The sequence below is a fragment of the Alligator sinensis genome, unplaced genomic scaffold (assembly GCF_000455745.1).
Source record: "Alligator sinensis unplaced genomic scaffold, ASM45574v1 scaffold1227_1, whole genome shotgun sequence".
Lineage (NCBI taxonomy): Eukaryota > Metazoa > Chordata > Crocodylia > Alligatoridae > Alligator > Alligator sinensis.
This window is the reverse complement of record NW_005842618.1, coordinates 737,770-761,420: the sequence shown is the minus strand read 5'-3', so window position 1 is coordinate 761,420 and position 23,651 is coordinate 737,770. Positions and strand designations below refer to the sequence as shown.

At 42.4% G+C, this 23,651-nt stretch overlaps 1 protein-coding gene across 5 annotated transcripts in view; it reads left to right on the top strand.

The window, feature by feature from the left end:
• The first annotated feature begins 6 nt into the window (after positions 1-6).
• The window catches only part of LOC102370255 (merlin-like), a 29,826-nt gene continuing 6,181 nt past the window's right edge, over positions 7-23,651 (top strand). The window contains exons 1-15 of one of the 5 annotated variants that reach the window (XM_006033274.3): positions 7-421; positions 5,518-5,635; positions 8,431-8,556; positions 8,934-9,056; positions 14,301-14,384; positions 15,353-15,421; positions 15,681-15,763; positions 16,990-17,065; positions 17,503-17,640; positions 19,219-19,293; positions 20,123-20,236; positions 20,679-20,801; positions 21,495-21,712; positions 23,003-23,105; positions 23,361-23,488. In XM_006033274.3, the coding sequence (XP_006033336.1) occupies positions 399-421; positions 5,518-5,635; positions 8,431-8,556; positions 8,934-9,056; positions 14,301-14,384; positions 15,353-15,421; positions 15,681-15,763; positions 16,990-17,065; positions 17,503-17,640; positions 19,219-19,293; positions 20,123-20,236; positions 20,679-20,801; positions 21,495-21,712; positions 23,003-23,105; positions 23,361-23,488 (1,601 nt within the window). In that variant the 5' untranslated portion in view covers positions 7-398. Of the gene's footprint in view, positions 422-509; positions 1,037-5,098; positions 5,153-5,517; positions 5,636-8,430; positions 8,557-8,933; positions 9,057-14,300; positions 14,385-15,352; positions 15,422-15,680; positions 15,764-16,989; positions 17,066-17,502; positions 17,641-19,218; positions 19,294-20,122; positions 20,237-20,678; positions 20,802-21,494; positions 21,713-23,002; positions 23,106-23,360; positions 23,489-23,651 lie in introns of those variants that run through there. The other 4 variants (XM_006033273.3, XM_025215028.1, XM_025215030.1 and 1 more) reach the window with 4 other exon arrangements.

The window sequence follows — 23,651 nt, the reverse complement described above, 5'->3', positions numbered from 1 at the left end:
GGGGGGTGGTCGCGGCTCCCTGAGGGAAGCCAGGCCCTCCCGTGTCCCAGGCCAGGCCCCCGCGCGGGTGGCGGTTGTGGCAGCGATGCTTTGACAGCGCCGCCGAGCAGAGCTGGGAGGAGTCCGCCCAGCGCAGGCAGGAAACGGCGGAGAGCCCTTCCCATCACCTGGGAAAGCCACCCCTTCGGTTGCTGCCCGGGCGCCAGCATGCTGCACCTCACCGGGGACAAAGGGAAGCGGGTCCGCCGCTAGCCTCCTGCCTGCTCTTCGTTTTGGGCCGCAGCAGTCGCTGGGACCTCGACGCTCCCTGGGCCATGCGCGCTTTGGGATTAAAAGCGGTGTTTCCCTCCTGGGAAACAGACTCGTCCCCCCGTTTCTCCTCCAACTGGGGGGTTTAGATGCGTACGAAGTTATCCCAGAGGTGAGGAGGGTTGTTTCCATCTTTAAAACAGCGAATGATTTGCCGAAACGTCACTCGCCTGGGCTGGGCGAGTCGATTTGCTATAAAAGAAACGCAGCGCCGCTTTTCTCTTTAACTGTTGATTTGCATCCACTTCTGGGCTTCGCCGTAGACACCTAGGAGATGGGGGCGGGAGGCGGGTGAAGCGGGGGTACTTGCGAATGAAAGTGTCGGTAACGTTCAGTAGTGCCAAGACCCGAGAGCTGTCTTTCCTTTGCCCGCGTTTGTCACTGGCGTGTCTGTCTGGCACCTTCTTCGGTCGGAGGGAATCGAAGCGTTTCGCGCGGCGGCTTCTTCATCCAAGGGCGCCGCGCTCCCCGGCGTGTGCAAGGCTCGACAGTCGTTCTGGCCGACTGACTTGTCCAGAGATAGCTAGGCCTTGCCTCCTGATTATGCTCGAACCCTCTTCTGGAAGTACAAAATCACTCCTAGGAGCGAGGGGGGAGCTGACGCTTGATTCACTTCGTGGCCTGTTTGCCTAGCAAAATTTCCGTTTAAAGGCAGCACTGTACGTGCGTGTGAGAGGGGAATCTGAATGCTTTTCTCCTTTGGAAGAGACTGCTACGCTGTGGGCAGGTGATTAAAACCTTCCTCGCTGCCGACCGCAGCAGGATTCAAGCAAGTGCTGTTTCTGTGCAAACTTTTATTTTCTATTCGGAGTCCCATGAACGCCCTGGCAGGACTAAATTGAAGCCAAACAACTCAGCCTTCAAGAGAGCTGATTACAGCTGTCATTACCTTTTAATGTCCTTGCTTCTGTCATTTAATTCCAGTAGCTATATTAAGGCTATCGGGTTTGCTGTTTCTCTCTTATTCCCACTTCTGTTTTCGGTTGGCATTGCCAATTTAATGTTTTGGCTTGTTAGCACATTTTGATAAAGTCAGAGCAATGATATGTCCCAGGCTGGATCTCAGCAAAGTGTAATGCACACCTGTATACATTGACTATGATCCTTGCAGTGCAAGAGTCACCTTGCCAGTTCTTCCTGCTGCAGTTGCTTCCTTTTCTCATCCTCCCCTCAATACTCTGTAGGTGCTAGTTTCTGGGTTTGTCTACTGGCAACAATGGAAAAGAGCAGTCTAATGAAGACTGATTATTTAGGTCGGTTGTGTAATTTCAGAGTGGTTAACAGACCATGTTTAGCTTGGAGATGTGCATCCTAAGAGGCAGGATCTTTGTCATTTCGTTCCTGCGATTAAATTAGAGCGTCACCGCAATTTCTATTTCCATTTTTCAAGTGGAGCTGAAATCATTCTTGGAGTTATTGTGGGGTGTGGGAATAGCTGGTCATTTCTTGACTATTCCTGGATTGTCAGATTTTCATTTCAGTTTCCCTAGGTACCTGCTGTGGTTTGTGTTCTTATATGCTATGTGTATGTGACATGACTATTTTGGCGCTCCAGTGTAGCCTTTGTTTTCCTGGGAGTTACATAAGTAAATTCAGTTGCAAGTGAATCACAGTTTTAAGTGGTTGTTAGTAGCAAGACAACATGATATTTTCTATCACTTTTGCATTTAAAGAGAGGATTTCAAAATTTGATCATGTTGTCCTGCGGGGTTTTTTTTTTTTTCATTTGAAATGGTTCCTCCTTTAAGTACCCCTTTCTGCTTTAATTTGCACTGATTACAAACTCATGTAACTACATGCTGGATTCAGTATAATTACTCTTCATTAGCTAGCATAGAAGAAATAACCAGTGGGCCTTAGACTGACCTGTTGGACGATTTCTCTCCTTTTCTATTTCCCTGAGAATACAGCTAGTAGAAACTCGGATTTTCCCTTCTCTGTCACTCTGCAGTTTCCTGAATCGGAATTCAATTCTAAAATTTCCCACGAAATGAGAATTCTGAACATTAAAATTGTTCTGAAAATTTTGACACAATCTTTATTAAAACTTTACATTTTGGTTTATAGTTAAAGTTATAAAGTCAAAATTAATCACTTGGACAACTTTTGATACATTTCAGGTAAATAGCAGAGGAATGTATAGCTTTGATCAGCTTTTTCCCAACGGAGAAATAAGTAGAAAATGGTTGGCTGTCTTCACGTTAGAGCAGTGATTCTCAGCCAAAGTGCTGGGGTACCTAGGGGTGCCTTGAGATCCTTTGAAGTGTGCCCCAAGGTATGAGGAGATAAGCAGATAAGTGCAGGCTCATGCTCAGTTTCTACCTGACTAGTCCTTCACCTCCACTTCCTGCAGTATTGCCAACCCCACCATGTCAAAAATCATGAGATGAGACTTAAAAATCAAGACATTTGGAATGTGAGTCATGAGATGGTATTTTTTAAGTGTGTGTGGCGGGTGGGGGTGGGGAAGGGTTATTTGTGAAGGTGTGGAGCCCCGGGGAGGAGGGGTCCCCGCACACCCTGGCAGGATGTCGGGTACGGTGGGTCAGGAGTGAGGGGCAGCAGAAGGACTGGGCTTGGGAGTGGGACAGACGTGCAGAAACACGCACACAGCCAGCCAGCCATGGCTTTGTTGCGTGACTTGTCCTAACCCTGGGGCCGCATTCACCCCAACCCCACTCCCTCCCGCCCCATGGAGGTCTCAAGCTGCACCCCCCCCAGCTTCTTCCCTCTCCCCCTGCCACTTCCACTCCACAGACTTACCAGCTTGGCACTCTGTATCCATGTCGAAAGAAAAAGATCCCGAGATTTGATCCCTCTATCAGGAAATCATGAGTCAGAGCTAATTTGACTTGGAAATCAGGAGTCTTGTGATTTTTTTTTTTTTCTTGAGAGTTGGCATTACTGACTTCCTGTCCCCTCTGCAAGGAGGTAAGCACTGTAATTAATAAGTTGGTTTTTGAAATGGGGTGTCGCTCAATTCACAAAAGTTTTGGAGGGGTTCCATGAGTCTAAAACGGTTGAGAACTTATTTAGAGCATACCCATTGAATTGAATTGATGAATCGGAAGTATACACATTAAATAAGGTTAAATAAGGTTTATTATTATTATCTCCCTCTCTTGCCTACAGTCACTATTTTTTCTTCCTTGGCACAACTGGCAGTTGGAGGATCCCTCTGCCTTTATCACTTTGATTCAGGTGGATTCTAACATTTTTACTCTTGTACCAATGCTAGATTCATCTTTCTGTCATGTTCTGTAGAAATGTTGTAACCTTTATAAGAAAAGGCTCAGAGTGACCTTTTGTGACTACAGCAGACCTCGTTGCTGTTGTACGTGTTGATCAAATCTTGAGTGTCTTGACAGATTGGGACCTAAAAAGGCATCGATATCTTTAAACTGCTCTTTCATGTAGTTTCAATGGAGAGTCTTCCTGAGGTTTATGGCAGCTGAAGTGTGGGCAGACTGTTGGTTTTACCTTTGGCTGTATTAAGGCTCAGAGAGGTCTGTGCAGCTTGGATCCAGCTTGGGTGCATGGATCTAGTGCCAAGTGTGGAGCAGCCAGGGCTGTGGGCAGAGCAAGCTGCATCTTCATGGTGTCTCTGAAGGGCTTGTTGCTGGCTGGCCCAGAGTTGCATTCTCTCCTGAGAAGCTATTTTGAGTTCTGCCATTGATAACCAGGTAACTCTGGGGAACCCTTCCCCCCCCACTCCCACCTGTTCTCTGCTTCAGTTTCTATGTCTGTAAAAAGGAAATGCAGATTTTCATTTTTTATTACAAAGCACTTTGTGATACTTGAATGAGAGGTGCAAGTGGAAAATATTCAGGAAATCTGCATGCCAATTTACAGCTCAGCGGAAGAGAAGGAAAGGACACAGATGCTTTATAAAGTTTTGGAAGGTCCAGACAAATGAAACTTTTCCATTCAAATGAGAACTTGATTTGGGATGTCTTAAGGAAAGCCTGCCATGCTATAACAATAGGCTTGTCTTTTAGAAAACTGAAAATGCTCCAGTCTCCTTTTGGCCTATATGGCCTGCAGATGTTAACTAGTAACTAGATGGCTCATGTCTGAATTGTTAAACCTTTTGTTCCATAAGTCGTCTGAAAGTTTTGAGTTGTCCTATATTGGTCTCAAATTATGTTTTTCTGAGCCTAATGGGGAGCCATGGCCCACTGCTTAATGTCCTGCTGGCTGTGGAGCTAGTTCATATTTTCTATGCAGGTTTATAAAAGGCATTTGGTCAACTGTGCTTAAAATACACATGCAAAATATATTATGCAAAACTGAATCCATTTCATATTGCGAGCACTCTACAGTGCAAATAAGCAGTTTAAATACCTTTTACTACTTTGATTTAATTGACATATATACTGAAAGGAAAAAGTGTGCGCCGTATAGTTTCACCAAGTATACTGTTGGTATGTGTTAGGTCAGGGAGACCGGGCCTGTAGCCTTATGAAATTCAACAGGCTTGTTGCTTAGGGAGTAATAACAAATAGAGAGGTTTAAACTTAATGTTGACCCCTCCGATCAACACTGTACATTTCCAGTGTATATTTTTCACTCAGAGCTCCCACTGATGTCAGTCTCACCTGGGGAACAGAAAGAGTATAGTATATACAACACAGATCCTGCCTTGGACAAGAGAGTTTTGCCCAGGCCTACAGAAGACAAATGCAATGTCATATGTATTAGTGCAGCACAAAATCTGTTTATAATAGCTGTAACATCTGCAACATCTGTATCAAAATACTGCAACAGGTGATGAGTCTGCTGTTCTTTGATTGTCCAGAGCCAGGAGACTGGATCCGGGTATCTCCGAATGCCCTTGCTGGTGGTAAGAGGCAGATAATTGGGGCTTGCTGTATTAGAGCTAAATGATACTCATTCTAGTGTTTTTACTCGTTAATATTTACCTAAATCTGATGGAATTGTTGTAAACTTAATTTGAATAATAGATTAAAAAACAATCTCTAGGACTCGTAAACTTAAAATCTTAAATTCCTTGATTGATCACTGTCTAGATCACTTTTTGGTGTTAGGTATTCTGAGATGGCTCATAATGAAGCGTGATTTCCTCTAACATGGTTAGACATAGTCTATATTGGAACATGTCCCAGAAAATATTGCTAGATTTCCAATTCAAAGCCATGTATTGCAATTTGTGATATTGATAATGTGACTTTTGTTGCTCAATTCCAGGTGCAGTTATCTTGATAAGCTACAAAATATGTCTATTAGGGGATTGAAGAAGAAACAACCGAAGACTTTTAAAGTCAAAGTTGTAACAATGGATGCTGAAATGGAGTTCAGCTGTGAGGTAAGTTTCCTATGCATAATCCCAGAAAGAGTTAGAATCTGTATCTTCCCATTACCAAGGTCTGACTTTGAAAGCTCCATATAGAACTACAAACAGCCTTGAGAGGAAAAGTAATGGATTATAAAGAAACTATGTGGCTGAAGAGGATAAGAATGGAGTTATGAGCCTGATTTTCCATGGATCTGCACTTTGTACATTCACTTATGCCTGTGCAAAGTAGGTGCAAAATATTATCAAAACAGAATGGTAGCTTTTCACTCACTTGGCAGAGACGCAACTGAATAGGTAGATGTACAGCAGTGGTGAAGAATCAGGGTCATTGGGTTTAAATCTGAATTCTACCCAGGCCAGTAATGTAGGCAAGGCATTACTCTACATGCCTATGTGCCCTGAACACCTGTGTGAAGCAAGTTGGGTGGTCTCAGTTGAGGTCCCAGGGGGCAAAACCCATTTAGTATTTGTTGCCAGCAGAGAGGCCAGAGGTCCCAGTGGGCAAAACCCATTTAGTATTTGTTGCCAGCAGAGAGGCCAGAGACTGAACGGATGTGCAAATAGAACTTCCCTCTCCTTTCAAGTGGCTGTTGAGCATGGAACTAATTACACCAAGGTCACAGGCTTGATCCCAGTTGGACTAAGTGACCTCTTGATTGTAGGACTAAATCATATTTCCCTATGAAACTTACCCCTGTGATAGGTCTCCTTAACTGTAAGATGAAGGTGTGCTGAGGAGTGTGAGAAAAGGAAGCTTTTATTGCCACTGAGCCTGTCTTTGTTCATAGGGGTCATGATGAGTAGAATTTAATGTATTCATGATGAATTTTTAAATTTTCATCAGAATGTGTTGGTGGGTGGATATGAAATGACAATCACACAAGTAAAATCAGCCAAAGACTTGCTGCCTGTGATGGGCATCCTTTCCAGTTATTAGAGCACTGGTTGTTCAAAAATGTATGTTATCGGAAGTAGGGCAACAGACCATAATTATGTTAGAAACTTGTACATTGTGCACCTTTGATTTAAATATATTTAGTAAAATCCTAAAGCTGACTCTGTAAAATCAGTATGACTGGAGCACAAGAGTATAGAGAAGCGGCATTATACCAGGTGGAAACTTCAGTCTGATTTCAATCTTGGTTACATTGATGTGTAAGTGTGTACAAATGACAGCCCTGTACAGCGTTATTTTTGGCCATTTCCCACTGACTTAAATGAAAATTGTGTGTGCTCAGTGCCTTGCTGGAGCAGGTCTTAAGCGCTTTTGTTGTATGAGGTCCAGGATGATACCTCCTTAAGTTGGGGGCTATGGTTTTATCCTCAAAAAGGCCCCTATTGGCTTTCTGGGTCTAAGCACTGGATCTGTACTCAGGTATAGCTGTTTGAGGCAGAATGATATTTTTAGAAAGTCAAAGCTCTCATTTTCTCTGGGGAACAAAAGAAATTGATAAATCTGGACATACAAGCCAATTCTTTACCATTTAAGTCTCCTAAATAAAGTGGATCAAGGAATCTTGGCTGTAGAAAAGAGAGGGAAGGAGTGCCACAGGCAGAAAATAATACATCTTATGATCACTTGTGGATTGAATTGGGTTCTTGAGCTGCAGAGAAAGCCAGTAGATCACTTGATTACTCAACTATAGGAAAAGAAGGTGGGAAAGACTCTTTTGAGCATGACTTTTTTTTGGGAGATGTGACAGTCTTATGTCACAAATGAAGAACTGACAATCCCATGTAATTCTTGGTTTTTAAAGGCTATTCCATGATTAAAGAACCCAGTTGCAAGTGATAGGTGTCTGTGGCACACTGATCAAAATAGTTTAGGCAAGGTCACAAAAGTAAAGGGCTTGGGGATATTATTTACAGCTCAGGTCCTCACTAATAAACTGGATGAACTGGATTTATCCTCCTGCTTTCCCTCAAATGTTGGTTCAGTTGCTAGGGTGGTTTCCTTCTCCTTGTCTAAATATTGATCTTAAGTTTTGGGGGTTTTTTGTTTTTGTTTTTTTTTACCATGAGGTCCTCAGTGGCTGGCCCATATTATTGGACAGAAACACTTTTAATATCCACCCAAACAGGTGAAAAAATGTGCAGTCTTTTCAGAGAAAAAAAATGGAAGTGTGTATCTGTGAACTTCAGGACCCTTAATCAAAGCCTTCTTTCCATAAGCACCTATGCTACCTAATCACCTTTGCTAATGATAGAGCTAAATATAGATTAGATCATCTGTTGTTTTTTTTCTGGATGCAGCAAATCATGATTCTGTTATGGGCTGAATCTTACTTCCACTGAAAAGGGTGGCAAAATTTCAGTGATTTCAAAGGTGCCAAGATTGTCCTTCGTGTGCTTTCACTGACGTTATGGGTGGATTTAACCTATGACCTTCAGGCCTCTCTGCTTTTCTGTGCAGTCCCTCCTTCAATCCCCATTTGTCTTTCTGATTTGCATGACTGATTTGATACTAATTTGCAAATAGTACTGAAGCTTTGTAACACCCTGGGAGGTAAATACTGCAGTTATTCTACATGGAAATAGAATGCATGGTAGAAAGACTAAATGACTTGAACTTGCCTTGTAAAACTGGGAGAGCTAGAAGTCAGGAACCTTGATGGCCTAGCCTTTGCTGTAACTGTTAGATAATATCAACAACCTTACTTGAAAGGATGTGAAATAAGCTGACAAATGGCGAGTGAGTTACCTTTCCGTGTATTACAACAGTGTGCTTTAGGGCGCACGTGCTAAAATAAAATAATGGAATTTTAAAAATCCGTTTTCATTGTTTTGGTTTTTTTTTCCTCTAGATGAAGTGGAAGGGAAAGGACTTATTTGACCTGGTTTGTCGAGCATTAGGGCTAAGAGAAACGTGGTTCTTTGGCTTGCAATATACAATAAAAGGAATGTGCACCTGGTTAAAGATGGATAAAAAGGTACGGAAAACAACTGGTCTGTAAAAACAGCTACACAGAAACCTTTCGGCTAGGGCATGTGGAAGTGAGTTGCACCTTTAGCCCCAAAAGTAAAAGCTCTTGTGTTTAGTGATGACTTATGATTTCCAGATGTGTAAGGCCAGACGGAATCATTATCATGTGGTCTGACCTTCTGTATAACCTAGCCCACATAATTCATTGGGAGATTCCCTTGCTGCACAGTAGTGATGCTTACACTTACAATCAGCAGTGTGCTTTCAGTTGACATGTGAAAGCCCTGCTTTATCTTGAATGCTGATTGTTCTCTACCCTTCATTTAGAAATTTATTTGGAGGCCTTTATGCTCTAGTTTCCCTACTAATTCTGTTTTTCAACAGGTTTTAGATCAAGAAATCCCCAAAGAAGACCCAATTAGTTTTCGGTTTTTAGCTAAATTTTACCCTGAAAAAGTGGAAGAGGAGCTATTGCAAGAAATCACGCAGCACCTCTTCTTCCTGCAGGTGAGGAGAGAATCATCTACTTATTACCCTTTGCTCTGTTTACCCCACCCTTTTTATTGTTTGTATAGTATTGCGTTTATTCTTGTTGGAGTAGTTTTAGTCCTCCCTGTCATGCTGCTGTGTCTGTGGGATATCCTGCTTTGAATAGAGAACACTCCCCAGGCTGGTATGGCTCAACCTCTGTTAGGCTGGACCTGCCTATTTAAGTTTTAGTAGCTTCTGTTCTCCTGGTGTCTTTGCAAACTGTGGGTATTCAGCTGTTCAGATTCACAGCCCCAGGGGTGACTTATACCCAGTGTTTTGGGCAGTAACCTCGCTTACATGTGGTCACTATATTTCACTTCAGATACCTCTTAAAAAAAACACAAACAACAAAAAGCTTTGCTTTCCTCCTAGGAAAATAGGAGGTAGAGCAGGGTAGCATCTGAGATTAACTGGCTCAGAGAGGTGTGAGTTTTCACAAGAAACAACCTATTTCATTAGATGCTAGGACATCTGACGAAGAAAATGATGAAAACTCAGGCTTCTGAGCCAGTTAATATAAGGTGTCATCTCTCCCTGCTTTCTGCCTGATTTAGGACTTTACAGCTAACCACCTCTGTGTCCCTAGCAAAGTGTGTGTAAAATTTTCAAGTAGACCTATGGCTTCCCTCCTATGGAAAGAGAAGGAAGAAACAGCTGAAAAAGGAAGTTTTAACATTTCTCTGCATCTCTTAAGTCCCTACTGGTCTTCAGGGCTGTAAGTCTTTTTGTGCACTGGGGTTGTTGCTTGAAGAAAATAGAAATCAGTGGAACAAACTGGTGAATACAGTCCCTGCTGCTAGTGCTTGATATGTCCATGCTGGGAAAGTTTTGTGTCTTGGTTTTGTTTTTCATTCTGCTTCCTGGAAGCCGACAACCTGTCCCAAATGGAGGTTTTCAAAACTTGTTTTGTTGGCAGTATAAGACTTCATGAATCCTTTAAGGATTAGGCGCTCAGGTCCCAGTCTGTGAAGGGTCTTTAAAAATGTACCCTCTGTACAGTTGAACCTGTTAAATTGAACAAAGCTGTTTGGAAAACTTGCTATTTTTATTGGGATTAATTAAAAAACAAAATCTTTTTGGTTAAAAAAGAAAAGTAAAAAATCAGCGGTGCTAGCCAGACCCTTGGCTTCAGTCTTCTGGAAATGTATTACAGACAAATTAACATTGGATTGTCTTTGCTCTTCAAGTAAGCGAGCAAGCAATATACCCTGTACCATACAACTATTTTTAAGCCTCATGCTTATTCATTGCACACTATTTCAGTGGTACTCCAAAGTGTTCGGGCACCTGGCCCGCTCTTGACTCCTGCCAGTCCAATTAGCCAGGTGGAGTTACCTTCCGCACCACTAGAAATTGAATGGAATCCCAGTGCTGTGGCTGATGTAATGAACCCCACTCACCGTGACACCCTGCAGCGGAGATAAACTCTGTGGATAATGGAACAATTTTCAGCAGTTGTGGAGTTGTTGAGGCACTGTTACCGAGGAATGACAACTGTTCTTTGTTTTCAGAAGCACAGCTGTCTAGCTGTGAGAACAAAATTCTTTGGTCAGGACTTCTGGGTTTCATGTCTAGTTCTGTCAATATACTGTGAAATCTTAGATAAGCCACTTATCCTTTCAGTGCCTCAATTTTTCCCCTCAAAAAATTAGGGAGATAACACTTCCCAGTTCTGCTTTGAGGCTGTCTGGAGTTCTGCATGTTCTTTGAGTGGAAGGTGGTTAAAAATAATCACTTGTGCAAGATACCTTTCTGACTTCATTGTCAGGTTGGTCACTCCCACTATATTGTCCTGGAGAGGGATGGGGTTCTTTGGCAACTACTGACTGTAGGCCAAATTCTTACATACTGTGTAGGGATGCCAACCCTCCTGGATTGGCCATGAGTCTACTGGAATCGGTATCGATCTCCCGGTGACTACTGAAAGCAATCTGGGAGATTTTAATAGGATATTTTAAGAGGAAAAAATCCCCTGGAATAGCTTCAGTCAGAGTTGGCAACCGTAATACCGTGATGAATAAACAAGTTTGCTGCGGGGACCTTAGCCTATCTTGCTTCCGCCTACCTGGAGCAGAGAAGCCATGCTGTCACTCCACAGTAATTGGTGTATATGGTGCTTGGGTTTTTGGCCAGTTATTGAGCGACCCATTGTCTATCCGTTCATCCATTCGCTCACCCACTCCAACCCAAATTTTTTCCTGGTGTATTTGGAGTTCCTGTGGAATACTGCTTCCTGTACAGCTTTTTTACAGATTTCTTTCCTTTTGTAGCAGGACTGTGGCAATTCTGTTGCTTTTTGACCTAGGGATTTCTGTGCAAGGATCCTGGGGTATAGGATAAGATTTGTCTGCATGCCACTTTAAAATGTAAAAGTATGTAAGCACACTTGTTATTTTATAGGTGTGTCTGTACAGTTATGGAAAATGCCATTGTTTCAAGGGTTAATATATTGATGGGAACTGTCTTTTCAAGTGCAGTCTTTTGAATTGACAACCTGTTTCTTAAGATATCTTGGAAAGAGATGACAGGCTCAGAACTTGCCCTCTCCTTTCTTTTAATCCTGATTTTTGCTTTGGGTTATAGGTTTTTTTTTCCCCCCCTGAACCTGTCTTGACTGGCTTTGACTTTCAGATATGCAATTAGTGAATTCCTTTCGTTCCGAAGTAGAAAAACAAGACAAAAACAAATTTGAACTTGCAAAGTTTCCTGACAGTAAGAACTTAAGATCGCACCTGGATACTAATAGGAAAAACATGTACAGACATCTGGATGCCTACTGATTATGACTTTATAGACTATTGAAACCTTTTAAATATTAACGTGGCATGAGTGTTTTGCGATGCATGAATAACATTTTGCAACTAAAACTAGTTTATGCTGTTTGCAAGAGAACAATTGCATGTTTATAAGATTTCGTTAAAAACTCAGAGACATTTTCTGCAGGATTTGTCCAGAGCCCTTTTCAATTGTAAAAGATGATTTGTGTTATGGAATATGAAAGATATAGCTTTCCAATTTGGAAGAAAAACCTTGTCATTCTTTCCATTTTAGCAGCTCAGAAATGAGTTTCCCTGCACTATAACTCAAATACATATATTGTGCTCACCAGAAAATAACGTTCTAATAAAAGCCTTTCCTGGACGGTTCATTTCAGTTCACAAGACCTACTGTTCCAATGCATATTTTAAAGATAAGTAAGTATTACCCCAGGTCATTTGTTTCTTCTGTTATGGAAGAATTTAAGGCTGCAAATTCCATTTTTTTTTTTTTTTAAAACTCCTGTCTGTTTATTAGGGTAAATTTGCATGTGAAAGGGATGCGGGGAAGGTCTGTGAATTGCATTCTTCAATTCCCTTTTAAACCATGAAATAAAAATAAGTTTAAAACCATCCTAACCCCACTAATATGTAACTATGTATATTGGCAATCCCTCATAGATGAAGACAATTGTCTTCCATGACTGCTTTTTCTGTGGTGCTCAAGATGGCTGATGAGGCCGTTGCAGGATTGACAGGCTCTGTTGCAACTCAGAGTAACAGTTGGTAATTTGCCTATGCTACTGATAAAGCTTCAGTCATTAAAATGGAAGGAATTCTGAACTATCTAACCGCTTACCATTTATGAGTCCTCCTTTTGCTCCCTCTTCGCTTCTTGCACTTTGACTTTCTTGGGCAGCTATAACGGGCTGCTCATTTGCTGGCTTTCCTTCCTTAGTCCAGGTTCAGAGAAGTTAGCCCTTGCTTGGAGTCAGACAGAAGGCAGAACAGAGTTGCACCTTATAGACTAATTGAATTGAAGATGCAACGTATGGATTGCAAGCACCGCAGAACTCTATAACCAGGGGATTATTTTTGATAAGATTGAAAACAATTTTATTAAATTAAACTTTCTCAAGTTGATATTTGTTTTTAAGAAACCTGTATCTTTGGATCTAAATTACCTGTCACTGCCCCGTTAAATACAGTGCTGCAGATCCTCAGCTAGTGAAATCCAGTCTAGCTCTGTAGAAGACAATGGGAGTTATGCCAGTTCACAGTAGCTGAGGAGCTAGCTGCCCTTTTTTATAATGCTGAAAGCAAGATTTGTTTATAGCTTCCCTCCAGGACATGTGCTAAGAGTAGGTGATAAATGGGAGCAGGAGCTTGGTGACTCATTCCACTTATGTGAACGAGGCATGATGAATAAACCTGATGATACTAGGTTCAGAGCTTCACCCTTAAATTTTTATTGAATTTATGGAAGAAACCCATTCTTATCATTTTAAAGCTTAGGATAATTTGTGGCAGCAAGCAAGCTGATTTGCTATATTTTCAATGGATTTCCCTACTGATGTTGGAATGATGCCTCCAGTCTAACACTTAGCTTTGAAACATAATTTCCATTTACAGTTGGGTTGCAGTGTAAAGGACCCATTTCACACCTCCCTGTCACCTTAGCGGGGGTTTGGGGGAGCAGGATATGGAAACCACTTTGTTGCCAGAGTGGTGTTAAATAGTTCTCATATAATTTAGAATCAAGCTTCTAATTTGTACACTGAACACTTGCTTTGGCAGGGAAATGCTGCAATACTTCAATAATTCTCAGATAAAATTGAATAATTATTGTGGATCTTCCTGCCAGAGTGCCTTTTACAAGCATTTGATGAACTTTCCTGCACTGTAAACTAGACAAGTTTCTATAATACCATATTCTAAAATGGAAACATTTGGGTAAAGTGAAATTAAGGCTACTGGAATGTGTTAGTGGTTTGAGTGCATCTTGCTTTTCAATAGCAATCAAGCTAAAGAATAAGAAGGTGCAGATTTTTAGAAAGCCGGTTAATGTAAAAGTGAAATTTGTAGGAAACCCAAAAGTTTGACAGCATGAAAATTCACAGTGGAAGTAGCTAAACTATCTTAACTCAGTGCCAGCATTGATATATTGCAGAAAGGAAACGCATTACTGTATGGTAGTTTCCCATCCAAAACAAATGCCTTCGTTTTAGCACTGAGCTCAAAAACTGGTGCCTTTATTTTGATCCTACAGTGGTTGTGCTTTAACGCCTACATACTGTTTCCAAAATATCTTTTTTTGTTTTGTTAACTCATAATTAACTACCATGTTAAATATGCCAGGATGTGGTCTAGGCATGTTTGATTTCAATTTTAGGCATGATACAAACCCTGAATTTGGAGCATCTTTCATACTTTGGTGCTACTTATTTATTATTTTAATCCTTAGGTTAAGAAACAAATATTGGATGAAGAAATCTACTGCTCTCCAGAGGCTACAGTTTTACTGGCTTCTTATGCTGTTCAAGCTAAGGTCTGTGTACAGAGTTGTTTTTTATTTTTATTACATTTTTAAACAAACATAATTATCTGCTGTTAACTGACATGTTCAGCACTAGCTTTGCTCTGAAAAAGTAGGCCAAGCTGGGAGATCTGTGTACTGCAGAAAGAAGGATATTCTGTTAGAAAGAATTACTTGCAATTAAGGCTCAGTTGACTTGTTTGCTATTTTACATGATGGCTTTTAACAATCCAGAGGCTAAAACTAGATCCATGTCTCTGAATCTGCTTAAAGTGCTAAGAAGCAGAGCTCAAGAACATGAATAACTAGATTCTGGCATTTCTGTACACAGCATTTTCATAACACCTTCTTTCCAATGTAGCATTACAGTCTGGCTCTTTTTAGAAAGTGTCCAGGGCTACTGCAGATGCCTGGTGCCCTCATTTCACAATGGTATCTGTGAGAATAGAGAACACTTGTCATTTCACAGCACATGTTCAGCACTTACAGTGTCAAGCCTTATTTGCCCTCAGGGGTCAAAATCACCCTGTGGCAGAAGGCCAGGACACAGCCTGTTCTTCTGACCCTCCCCATCAGTAGTCCTATGTGGGGATGCAGGCTTACAGAAAAAGTACCTGAGCCGGCTAAGTCCCCCAACTCCTGAGTGCAACTGAAGTGGGCTCCATGCTGGGCCTGGGGAAGCAGGTCAGTGAGAGGTCCTTGGATCTTTAGTTTGCACGATAACTGGTCCTACTGTTCCGTAGATTGGCAGTGTTGGAACCACATGTCTTGCGAAAGGGCTGGGGGTAAATTCCACATTGATAACCTATTTAGGCATCCTTTATGTAAAACCTATTTACTTGGGCAGGACTTCATCCTTCAGGTCGAGTTAATAAATTCTACTGTCTTAGGTGATCATTGTAGACAGAAGCTGTGCAGCCACCAAATTCTTTCAGCATTCTGCACATAGTAAAGTTTCTTCTTTCCTTTTTCTGGGACAGTACGGTGACTATGATCCAAATTTCCATGAACCTGGCTTTTTGGCCAATGATGAGCTGTTACCCAAAAGAGTAAGTATTTATCATGCATAGAGATGAACATTTTACTCAGCTATGTGGAGGGGCGTACATTTCTTGGGACTGGCTGGATCACCCGCCACTTGTTCTGTATGTGTGAATGCATTTTTGTGTTTGTGTTGCTTTGGATATGGCAAGAACTGTAAACTTCCTTGATATTATTTCCACACCAGGGGAAGCCAGATAGTAAACCCATGGGCAGTGCCTGTTCTCACCTTTTCTATAGAAATCCAACCCCTTCCCTTCTTTGTAGGTTCTCAGGCAATATCAGCTGACGGCAGAAATGTGGGAAGAGAAGATTACAGCTTGGTATGCAGAACACAGGGGCATTGCCAGGTACAGTTACACACTTCAGTCTTGGAGACATCACAGGCAAGGCAGTTACACTCATGCAATCTTGTTGGCTCCAGTTGGGTTTTACTAGCGTAAGTGAGACATGGGATCTGTGACTCCAACCTCTGCTGCTTATCACCATTCTGTTTCCTAAGTAACAACATGGTAGTTTGGAGTCCTACGGGCCTGCTCATGTCGGATGCTAAGGCCCTCATGCGAGGGGCTAAATGTCTTCAGCCTGTCTTGAAGCCATTGGTGGGGTTAAGGCCTTCCAACACCTTTCAGGAGGCACAAATGAGGCTCCACCTTCAGAGAGAAGAAACCTGATTTGTGGTGCACCTTCTTTTGGAAATCACAAAGAAGGTACCAGGGTGTTAGAGACATCTAGGTACTTAGCTAGTAATTAAAACAGAGACAGGACAGAATCCACCTGTTCAGCAGCATGTAGTTGGTTTTGGTGCTGTTTCACGTGGATGTTCAAGGGCTCTTACAACTAACATTGAAGCCTCTGGAAGTAAAACAAAAACCTGAGGGAAATAATATGGGCAGAAAGAGTTGCCTGGCTCAGTTGATAGGCACAAAATTCTTTAATTTACTTTCCTTCTCTGACTGCCCTGGAAGTTCATTAATATTCTTTCCTCACTTTTTATTATTGTTTTACCTGCTTTGTGAGGAGAGAGAATCATGGGCCTTGATTGCTAGGTGAAGAGATTTTTCTACTAGGCACAGGGCAGCTTCTGTGTTTTGTTTTGGACTCTGTCCACACTGGTGTTTGGTGCCTCTTACATCCGTGCTTGTCAGTGAACCATAGCAATTTTTATGCTTCCTGAGGGAGATACTCTTGAGTCATGGAAGGCAGCATTATAGAGCTCTGTAGTCAGTGGTTGGAGGTAACACCTGCAAGCAATAAAATAGACATGCTGGGCTGAGATCAGAGCCAGATACCAAAAATCAGTAAAAGTCATTTTGTCTGGCAAGTAACAAAGTAGATAAAGCTTTATTTTGATTATCCTGGTTAGATGCTGCTGCTCTACGCTCACCATGCTCTGAGCAATAGATCTTGCACTTAACAGCATAGCTCATAAACACTGCAGAGAGAAACCATAAGAGCAATCAAATTGAATTAAAAAGGAGATTGTTCTCCTTAAAACAGTAGTAAGTAATTTGATCTGAAGAAAAGGGCTGGAGTTTACAGGCTTGTCCAGTGTGATCTCTGATCTGTTTTGCAGGGATGAAGCAGAGATGAACTATTTGAAAATTGCACAAGACTTGGAGATGTATGGTGTCAATTACTTTCCCATTGCTGTAAGTGTCTCTGAGTGGTATTTCTAATTGGTATAGATTCTTGCAGTGTGGTTTTTAAATCTGCAGCATAGTTAGATCCAGCGTGTTCTAGTGCCAGGAGTTGGGATTCCTAGGTTCTGTTTCCACCTCTACTGGTGACTGGTGCTGTGACCACTTTCAGGCTCTTCTGTGGCTTGGTTTAATTGTCTATATAATAAATACCTGGTAAGGATGCAATGTGGGACCTAAGGCTCTAGAAGTATGAGCCTCTTTTGAATGAGCTAAAGGAACAGGTTAGTAGCCAGTGGTGATAGTGGATTTACAAACCTGTTTTGTGCTGGAAACCCTGGCTCCTAACAGATACCAATAACATTGCTTAGAATAAACACACTGCTGGATGAGATAATACCTGCTACTAGAAATGGCATTTATTGCCTTATTTATTTGTTCCTTTGCAGCAAAGTAAGAACCATACAGATCTCCTCCTTGGAGTTGATGCCAAAGGTATTCATATCTACAGCATAAATAACAGGTTCTCTCCAAATAAGTCTTTTGAGTGGAGTGCTATCAGAAACATTTCCTATAGTGAGAAAGAGGTAGGATGGACCTCTGTTTTGTGAGTATGGGCTTTTTGTAGTGGACTGGAAGCTGTCTGTCTGTCTGTGCGTCTGTCTGTCTGTTGGAAGATTTGTTACAAAACTAAGGTTCTGGGCTGCATGCTCTTGCTCCCTTGAAAGTAGTGGGAGCTGTGAACTTTCAGCAGCACTGAAAACAGGACCTATCATTACAATCTAAAAACCGGTTGACTCTGGTGCAACAATGATGATAGTGTCTGTTCATTTTCCAGCAGCAAAGGGTTATACGTAAGTGGGAGCTCTTGTCTCAGCAGAAAACCAGGGGCTGAAGTGTCCCTGAAGACTGAATACCATTTTCTTTCATAGAGGTGCTCTCTCTAGGTTACACTGAAGCCCGCTGGCAAGGGAAGTCATGAAGGGGATGGCTTACACATCTCCTTAGGTTCTGCTTGTTTTGTCTGCAGGTAGAAGGTTGAGTCTTCAGGACTTTTAATCTAGCCCATCTCATAAGAATTAACATTCACTTATAGAGCACAGATCATCCTCTGTACAGCACATAGAGGGTAGGTAGTGGGAGAAGTGAGACATTTTTAAATGGAAAAAGATGTGCTATCAGGAAGACTGTGACTTGGGAGGGTGGGCTGGGAAGGGAATACAAGCCTAAATAAAATTAAGCATAAAAGCAGAGCATAGCTGCTCTTTTTTTTTTCAGTATGTGGGGGTTTTTTTTATAACGCTTGGGGTCCAAATTTGGCCTTGTATTAAAATTGGAGGCATGCATGTTTTTAAAGCTTCCACTATTTTGAATTCACAGTCCTGCTTCTTGTAATTGTGGCTGTTACCTACAGGGCAAAACAAGCTATAACAAGTTATGATCTCAATGACTCAGATGACTTGGGCTGAGATTATGCAGTCCTTTGCAATGTGTCGAATAGAGTGCTAACCTATGAGTCACAGCAAACAGGATCTAAAAGAATGGACTTGCTTTTATTATGCCGCTCAGCTGCACACAACAGAGGAAGTGAAGCCCTAGATGCATGGCAGGGTGTCAGCTTTTGCCCAGCTCATCAAAAAACAGCCTGGAAGATGGGCTCAAAATAAGGAAGAAAAAACTCCATGAGTTTCCCTATGTTCAAAAGCCTTTTTGTCATGTCTTCCCCTTTTTTTTCATGGTGGAAATAACTTGAATTGAAGGAGGTATTGGATACTTCTTGAGGGTGGACTTGATTATACTGAATTTGTTAAACTAATGGCTTCTCTTGGAGATTTAAGCCAAAGTAACAACAGTGAGTATGGTGGTATTAATGTAGAATCATGTGGTCACATCACAAAAATTACCATCCTAACTGGTCTCTTTGCTGAGGGTTTAGCAGATTGAGATTGGGACAGTAACTCTTATGGTGAGCTCCGGTCCTCTTGTCTCTGTTCTAGCTCTGTCCCTGAGGCTTTGAGTGAGCCATAACTCACTCTGCTCTGGTTTCCCCCTATACAATTGGGAAAAGTGTTGTGGGGATGAGCTAATGTCTGCAGCAGCATTCAATAGTTGAGCTCTGTAGTGATCCTGATCTCTTCTGCTTTCTTTCCTCTCTTTCTTGTCAGTTGACGATTAAACCCCTTGACAAAAAGGCAGAAGTTTTCAAGTTCTTTTCCTCGCAGCTCAAAGTAAATAAACTGGTAAGCACACTGACCTGCTTTCACTCTGGATGAAGTATCAGTCTCAATTGTGTTGAGTGATATCAGAATGAAAAATATTATGTTCAGGATGGCTTTCATGGTCATGTAGCAGTAAAGACCACAGAAGTATTGGTGCTGGGGGAGGGTGGGGTGTAGATTAGATGACCTCTGCAGGTCCTTGCCAGTCCTACTTCTCTATGAGTCACTGATACTTAAGAGACCTGTGGCCATTATAACAACTAGCATTGAAAGTGAGTTGGTAAAAATTGATGTAGGGGGGCCTGGAGGACCACACTTTGTTCTTCAGGAGAACCTCCTGAGGGGAATCGGAACTTGAGCTTGAACACATGACTTGTCTATAGATTATTCTGTTTGACATGTGGGGTTGGGTTTGTCTTCATTTATAGCAGCTGCAGGTGGAGAGTTGTTTAAGAGTCTTGAGACTCTCAGGGAAGTGATGGAGATGTAGATTGGGATACAGCAGGAAGAAACAACACTCCAGTTGTATCTTTTTTCTGGAGCCCTGCTTTTTTAGGTTCTTGCTCTAGATCAATTCCACTTACCTCTCCTCTTCCAACTGTAGTGGAGTAAAGAAGTGGAGCCAGAAAAGCGAAGGCACCCTTAGCTTGTGAACCAGGCAATGTCATACCTGCTAAGATAGAAACCTGTAACCCTGCACTCCTACTTCTATTGGAGAGAAAGGACCTCCTGATTGCATTGCTGTTAGCCCCAAGTAGGATGTGCCTTTGTATTTCCTTGCTGTGCTCTTTATTGCCCTTGCTGCTGTGCAGATGGGTTTGCAGTCATTTTTTTGTTTTGTTTGTTGCAGATTTTGCAGCTGTGCATTGGAAACCATGATCTGTTTATGAGGAGGAGGAAAGTGGACTCGATAGAGATCCAGCAAATGAAAGCACAGGCCAGGGAGGAAAAGGCTAGAAAAAAGGTGGATTCTGTTTCTCACTACTCAAAATATGGTCTATTTTATTACAGTTGGTCCAATTGTTATACCTATATTATCTACCATATTTGTTCAGATCACCAACATAGAAGAACCTAGTTTTTTGTCTGTTTACTGTCTGCCACATATGTGCATGAGTTTTCGGCCGCATGGGATTTCTAAAGATGTGGGACAGAAAGAAAGATTGAGAGTGGAGGGGAAGGGGTGACATGAGTGCTCCCTCCTTTGCATGACCAGGAATTCATTTTGATGCTTATGTGCTGACTGGGCACTGCGTGGAATGCCTAACTGATGCTGGCTGGCGGTGGTGCAGCAGGATCGTTTCAGGTCTTCAGAAGCCCTTGCCTAGTTTGCTCTGTGATCCCAATTCTAGCACGGACTATGCTGCAAATCTGCAGACTTTTCACATTGCTTATTACCTCCCCAGATGGAGAACCAGAGGCTAGCCAGGGAGAAGCAGCTGAGAGAAGAAGCAGAGCGAGCCAAAGAAGAGTTGGAAAGACGTCTCTTCCAGCTGGAAGATGAAGCCAGGCAAGCCAATGAAGCACTAGTGAGTGTTACAGTAGACTGTAAATGTCATTAGACCTTGGGGACAATTGGAAAAAAGCCCTTTTTCCTATGGCCCCAGCCAGGAGTCTGGGGTTATTCTTCAAGAAAGGATGGAATGCCTTGGGCTAACGGGGAGCAGAGAATATCGGGATGGTTAGGAGGAGCGAGGCCTGGCCCAACCTTTTTTTTTCCTAGAAATCATTCACTTCTACCTGCTGCTAGTTCCAACACCTCTCTCAGGCTAGGAGCCAGAGAGGAAGAAGGCAGCAGGTTGCATTGGGAGCAGATGGTAGGGACGAGTTAGCATTGAGCACTGTCTCAAATACACCCTGGCACAGTAGCTGCTGAACCTGGCAGCTGCGAGATGGCTCTTGATGCTCTGCACATTTAGGTGCAGTCTTGGTCCAGGACTGAGTAAAGGTGAGAGCCTGCTCCAGTGGAGAGATCTTGTATAACAGAAAGACAGGCAGAAGGGAAGACTAGAATCTGGGAGCAGAGAGAAGAAACTCTGCAGACATGCTATTTATTCCTGGTCCTCAGTGTAGAGATCTTAAGAAATGTACTAGTCCTTGCTGTGTAAAGGGTTAATGTTTTATCCCTTAATGCATTGGGAAAGGCCGCCTGACTGGAAGCTGACTGTAGCTGTTGTTCTTTTCTGTGTGCTGCATCTGGTAGCTAATAAAAATTGTCTTAGCTCCGCTCCCAGGAAGCAGCAGAGCTGCTGGCTGAGAAAGCACAGATTGCAGAAGAGGAGGCCAAACTGCTGGCCCAGAGTGCTGCAGAAGCTGAACAAGAGCGGCAGAGGCTGGAGATCACAGCACTGAAAACCAAGGAGGAGAAGCGGCTGATGGAGCAGAAGATGCGGGAGGCGGAGCTCATTGCAGTGAAGCTGGTGAAAGAGTCGGACCGAAGGTTAGATTTCCTTGTGGGTGTGACATTGTGTGAGGTTGGGCTACTCATGAAATGTGTGGACTGTCTTCTCAGAGCCCAGCCATGGAAGAAGGCATTTCCTAAGTGACATTTCCTGGCTATTGAACCTTAACATGCCTTATTCAGTTCCACCTCATCTCAGCATATTTGAGATTTGTGCCAGAAAGACTAAACAACAAACAATCAGGCAGAGATCTTAGGCTGGAAAGAGACTGGTATCTCTTTCCATAGCCTCCAGACTGCAAAAAGATTTCATGCTTACACAAACTTGGTGTAAGCAGTGCACATTAAGTGCTGAATAACCCATCTCCATCGCTATCAGTTCTGGGGTACTAGCTGTCCACAAACTCAGTAGCCCCTGTGAATTTCAAGGTGTGTAATAGCAATGTCTTGATGGTTCCCTTCATGGTTTCTGGTGCCTGCTATGAAGCTGAATTTAGTACAGTTATATTACAAGGCAGACAGAGGGGCTGAAAGGTGTCATGTACTTAACTGGTTTATGTAGTTAACCCAGGTGAACATAACTTTGTTATAATGAATGCAACAGGTAAAGGCATCAAGATGGGAACGGTGTTATGGGATATTGAGGTCAATTATCCTTTTACATGATAGGCAACACCTTTCACTTAGAATTAGCCAAAGACTGCGGATTACCTGTGGCTCACTGTATTTACTAGTAGCGAGGAGACTGTTTAAACTGATTATCATAGCTGGTCAAGTTTTATTACAGCTTTCCTGAACTAATGTGATACACTTAACATAAACCCTGTTGTAAATAATACATATTCCTTTGGCATTATAGGGCAGATTTTGAAGGCTTAATGCTGTCCTGATGTTGATGGCATGCCTCTCAGTGCTCCTCACCTCATCCCTGAGGCTCTTCATGTGTGCCAGGAGGGCATCAAACATCTTCCCAAAATAGAGAGCATGTACTTCGCAACCTAACTTCCTAGATAAAATCTTTGTTAATTAGTAGTCAGGAGTCTTGGAATTCCAAGTCAGTAGGTGAACAACTGGGTCCATAGAAATCAGATATGGAAGGGACGTAAAAATCAGCCAGTTAATGCACCATTGTCCTCAAGTGCCATCTCCTTCTGCTTTGTCTGGTTTCTGGTGTCCCATGTTACCACACTCACCATTTTGTTGGGGAAAGGCTCTTGTAGAAGTTCCTAGCTCTTGATCTCAAAAAGCTAGTTAGGCAGAGAACTCTGAAATCAGTGTCCTGCTCTGTGTTTGAAATCTACTGCATACATCACAGTGTTTGTCTGACAGAGCCAAAGAAGCTGAACATCTCAAGCAGGATCTGCACGAAGCCAGGGAAGCAGAACGGAAGGCAAAGCAGAAACTCCTGGATGTAACCCGGCTGAATTATCCTGTACGTCACCTCATTTTCACTCGGGGGGGTGGGGGTGGGGTGGGGTGTGGGGTGGAGCACTTTATCTCGGAGAAGATAGATTTAATCTTTTAGCATGTAACCAACTATCCTCGTTGCTTACCTCTTGGCACTAAAGAAGTCAACTTTGAGAAAAAAATATTGTAGAAGCTGGGGATGCTAGTTGCCAATGAGGAAAACTGTTCAAATTGTACTGCTAATGATATAAACATACTCTGATATCATTTAATCTTTCAGCATGTAGCCCGATATCCTCATCACTTGCCTGCTGACACCAGAGATGTCAACTTTGACAAGGGATCTGTAAAGCTGGATTTAAAAGACATAGACCTGAAGAGACTGTCCTTTGAGATAGAAAGAGAGAGGTACTACAATGCTCCTAGATGTTAACAAAGTAGGAAGTCTTCATTTTAGAAACTAGAGGTGGAATAAATCTACTGAGCTTCATGGTGAATCTTCCTGTTGGTGCAGGATCATGCCCTCCTGTTCATATCACTGATGCATCTTACATCTGCATAAAACTAGGTT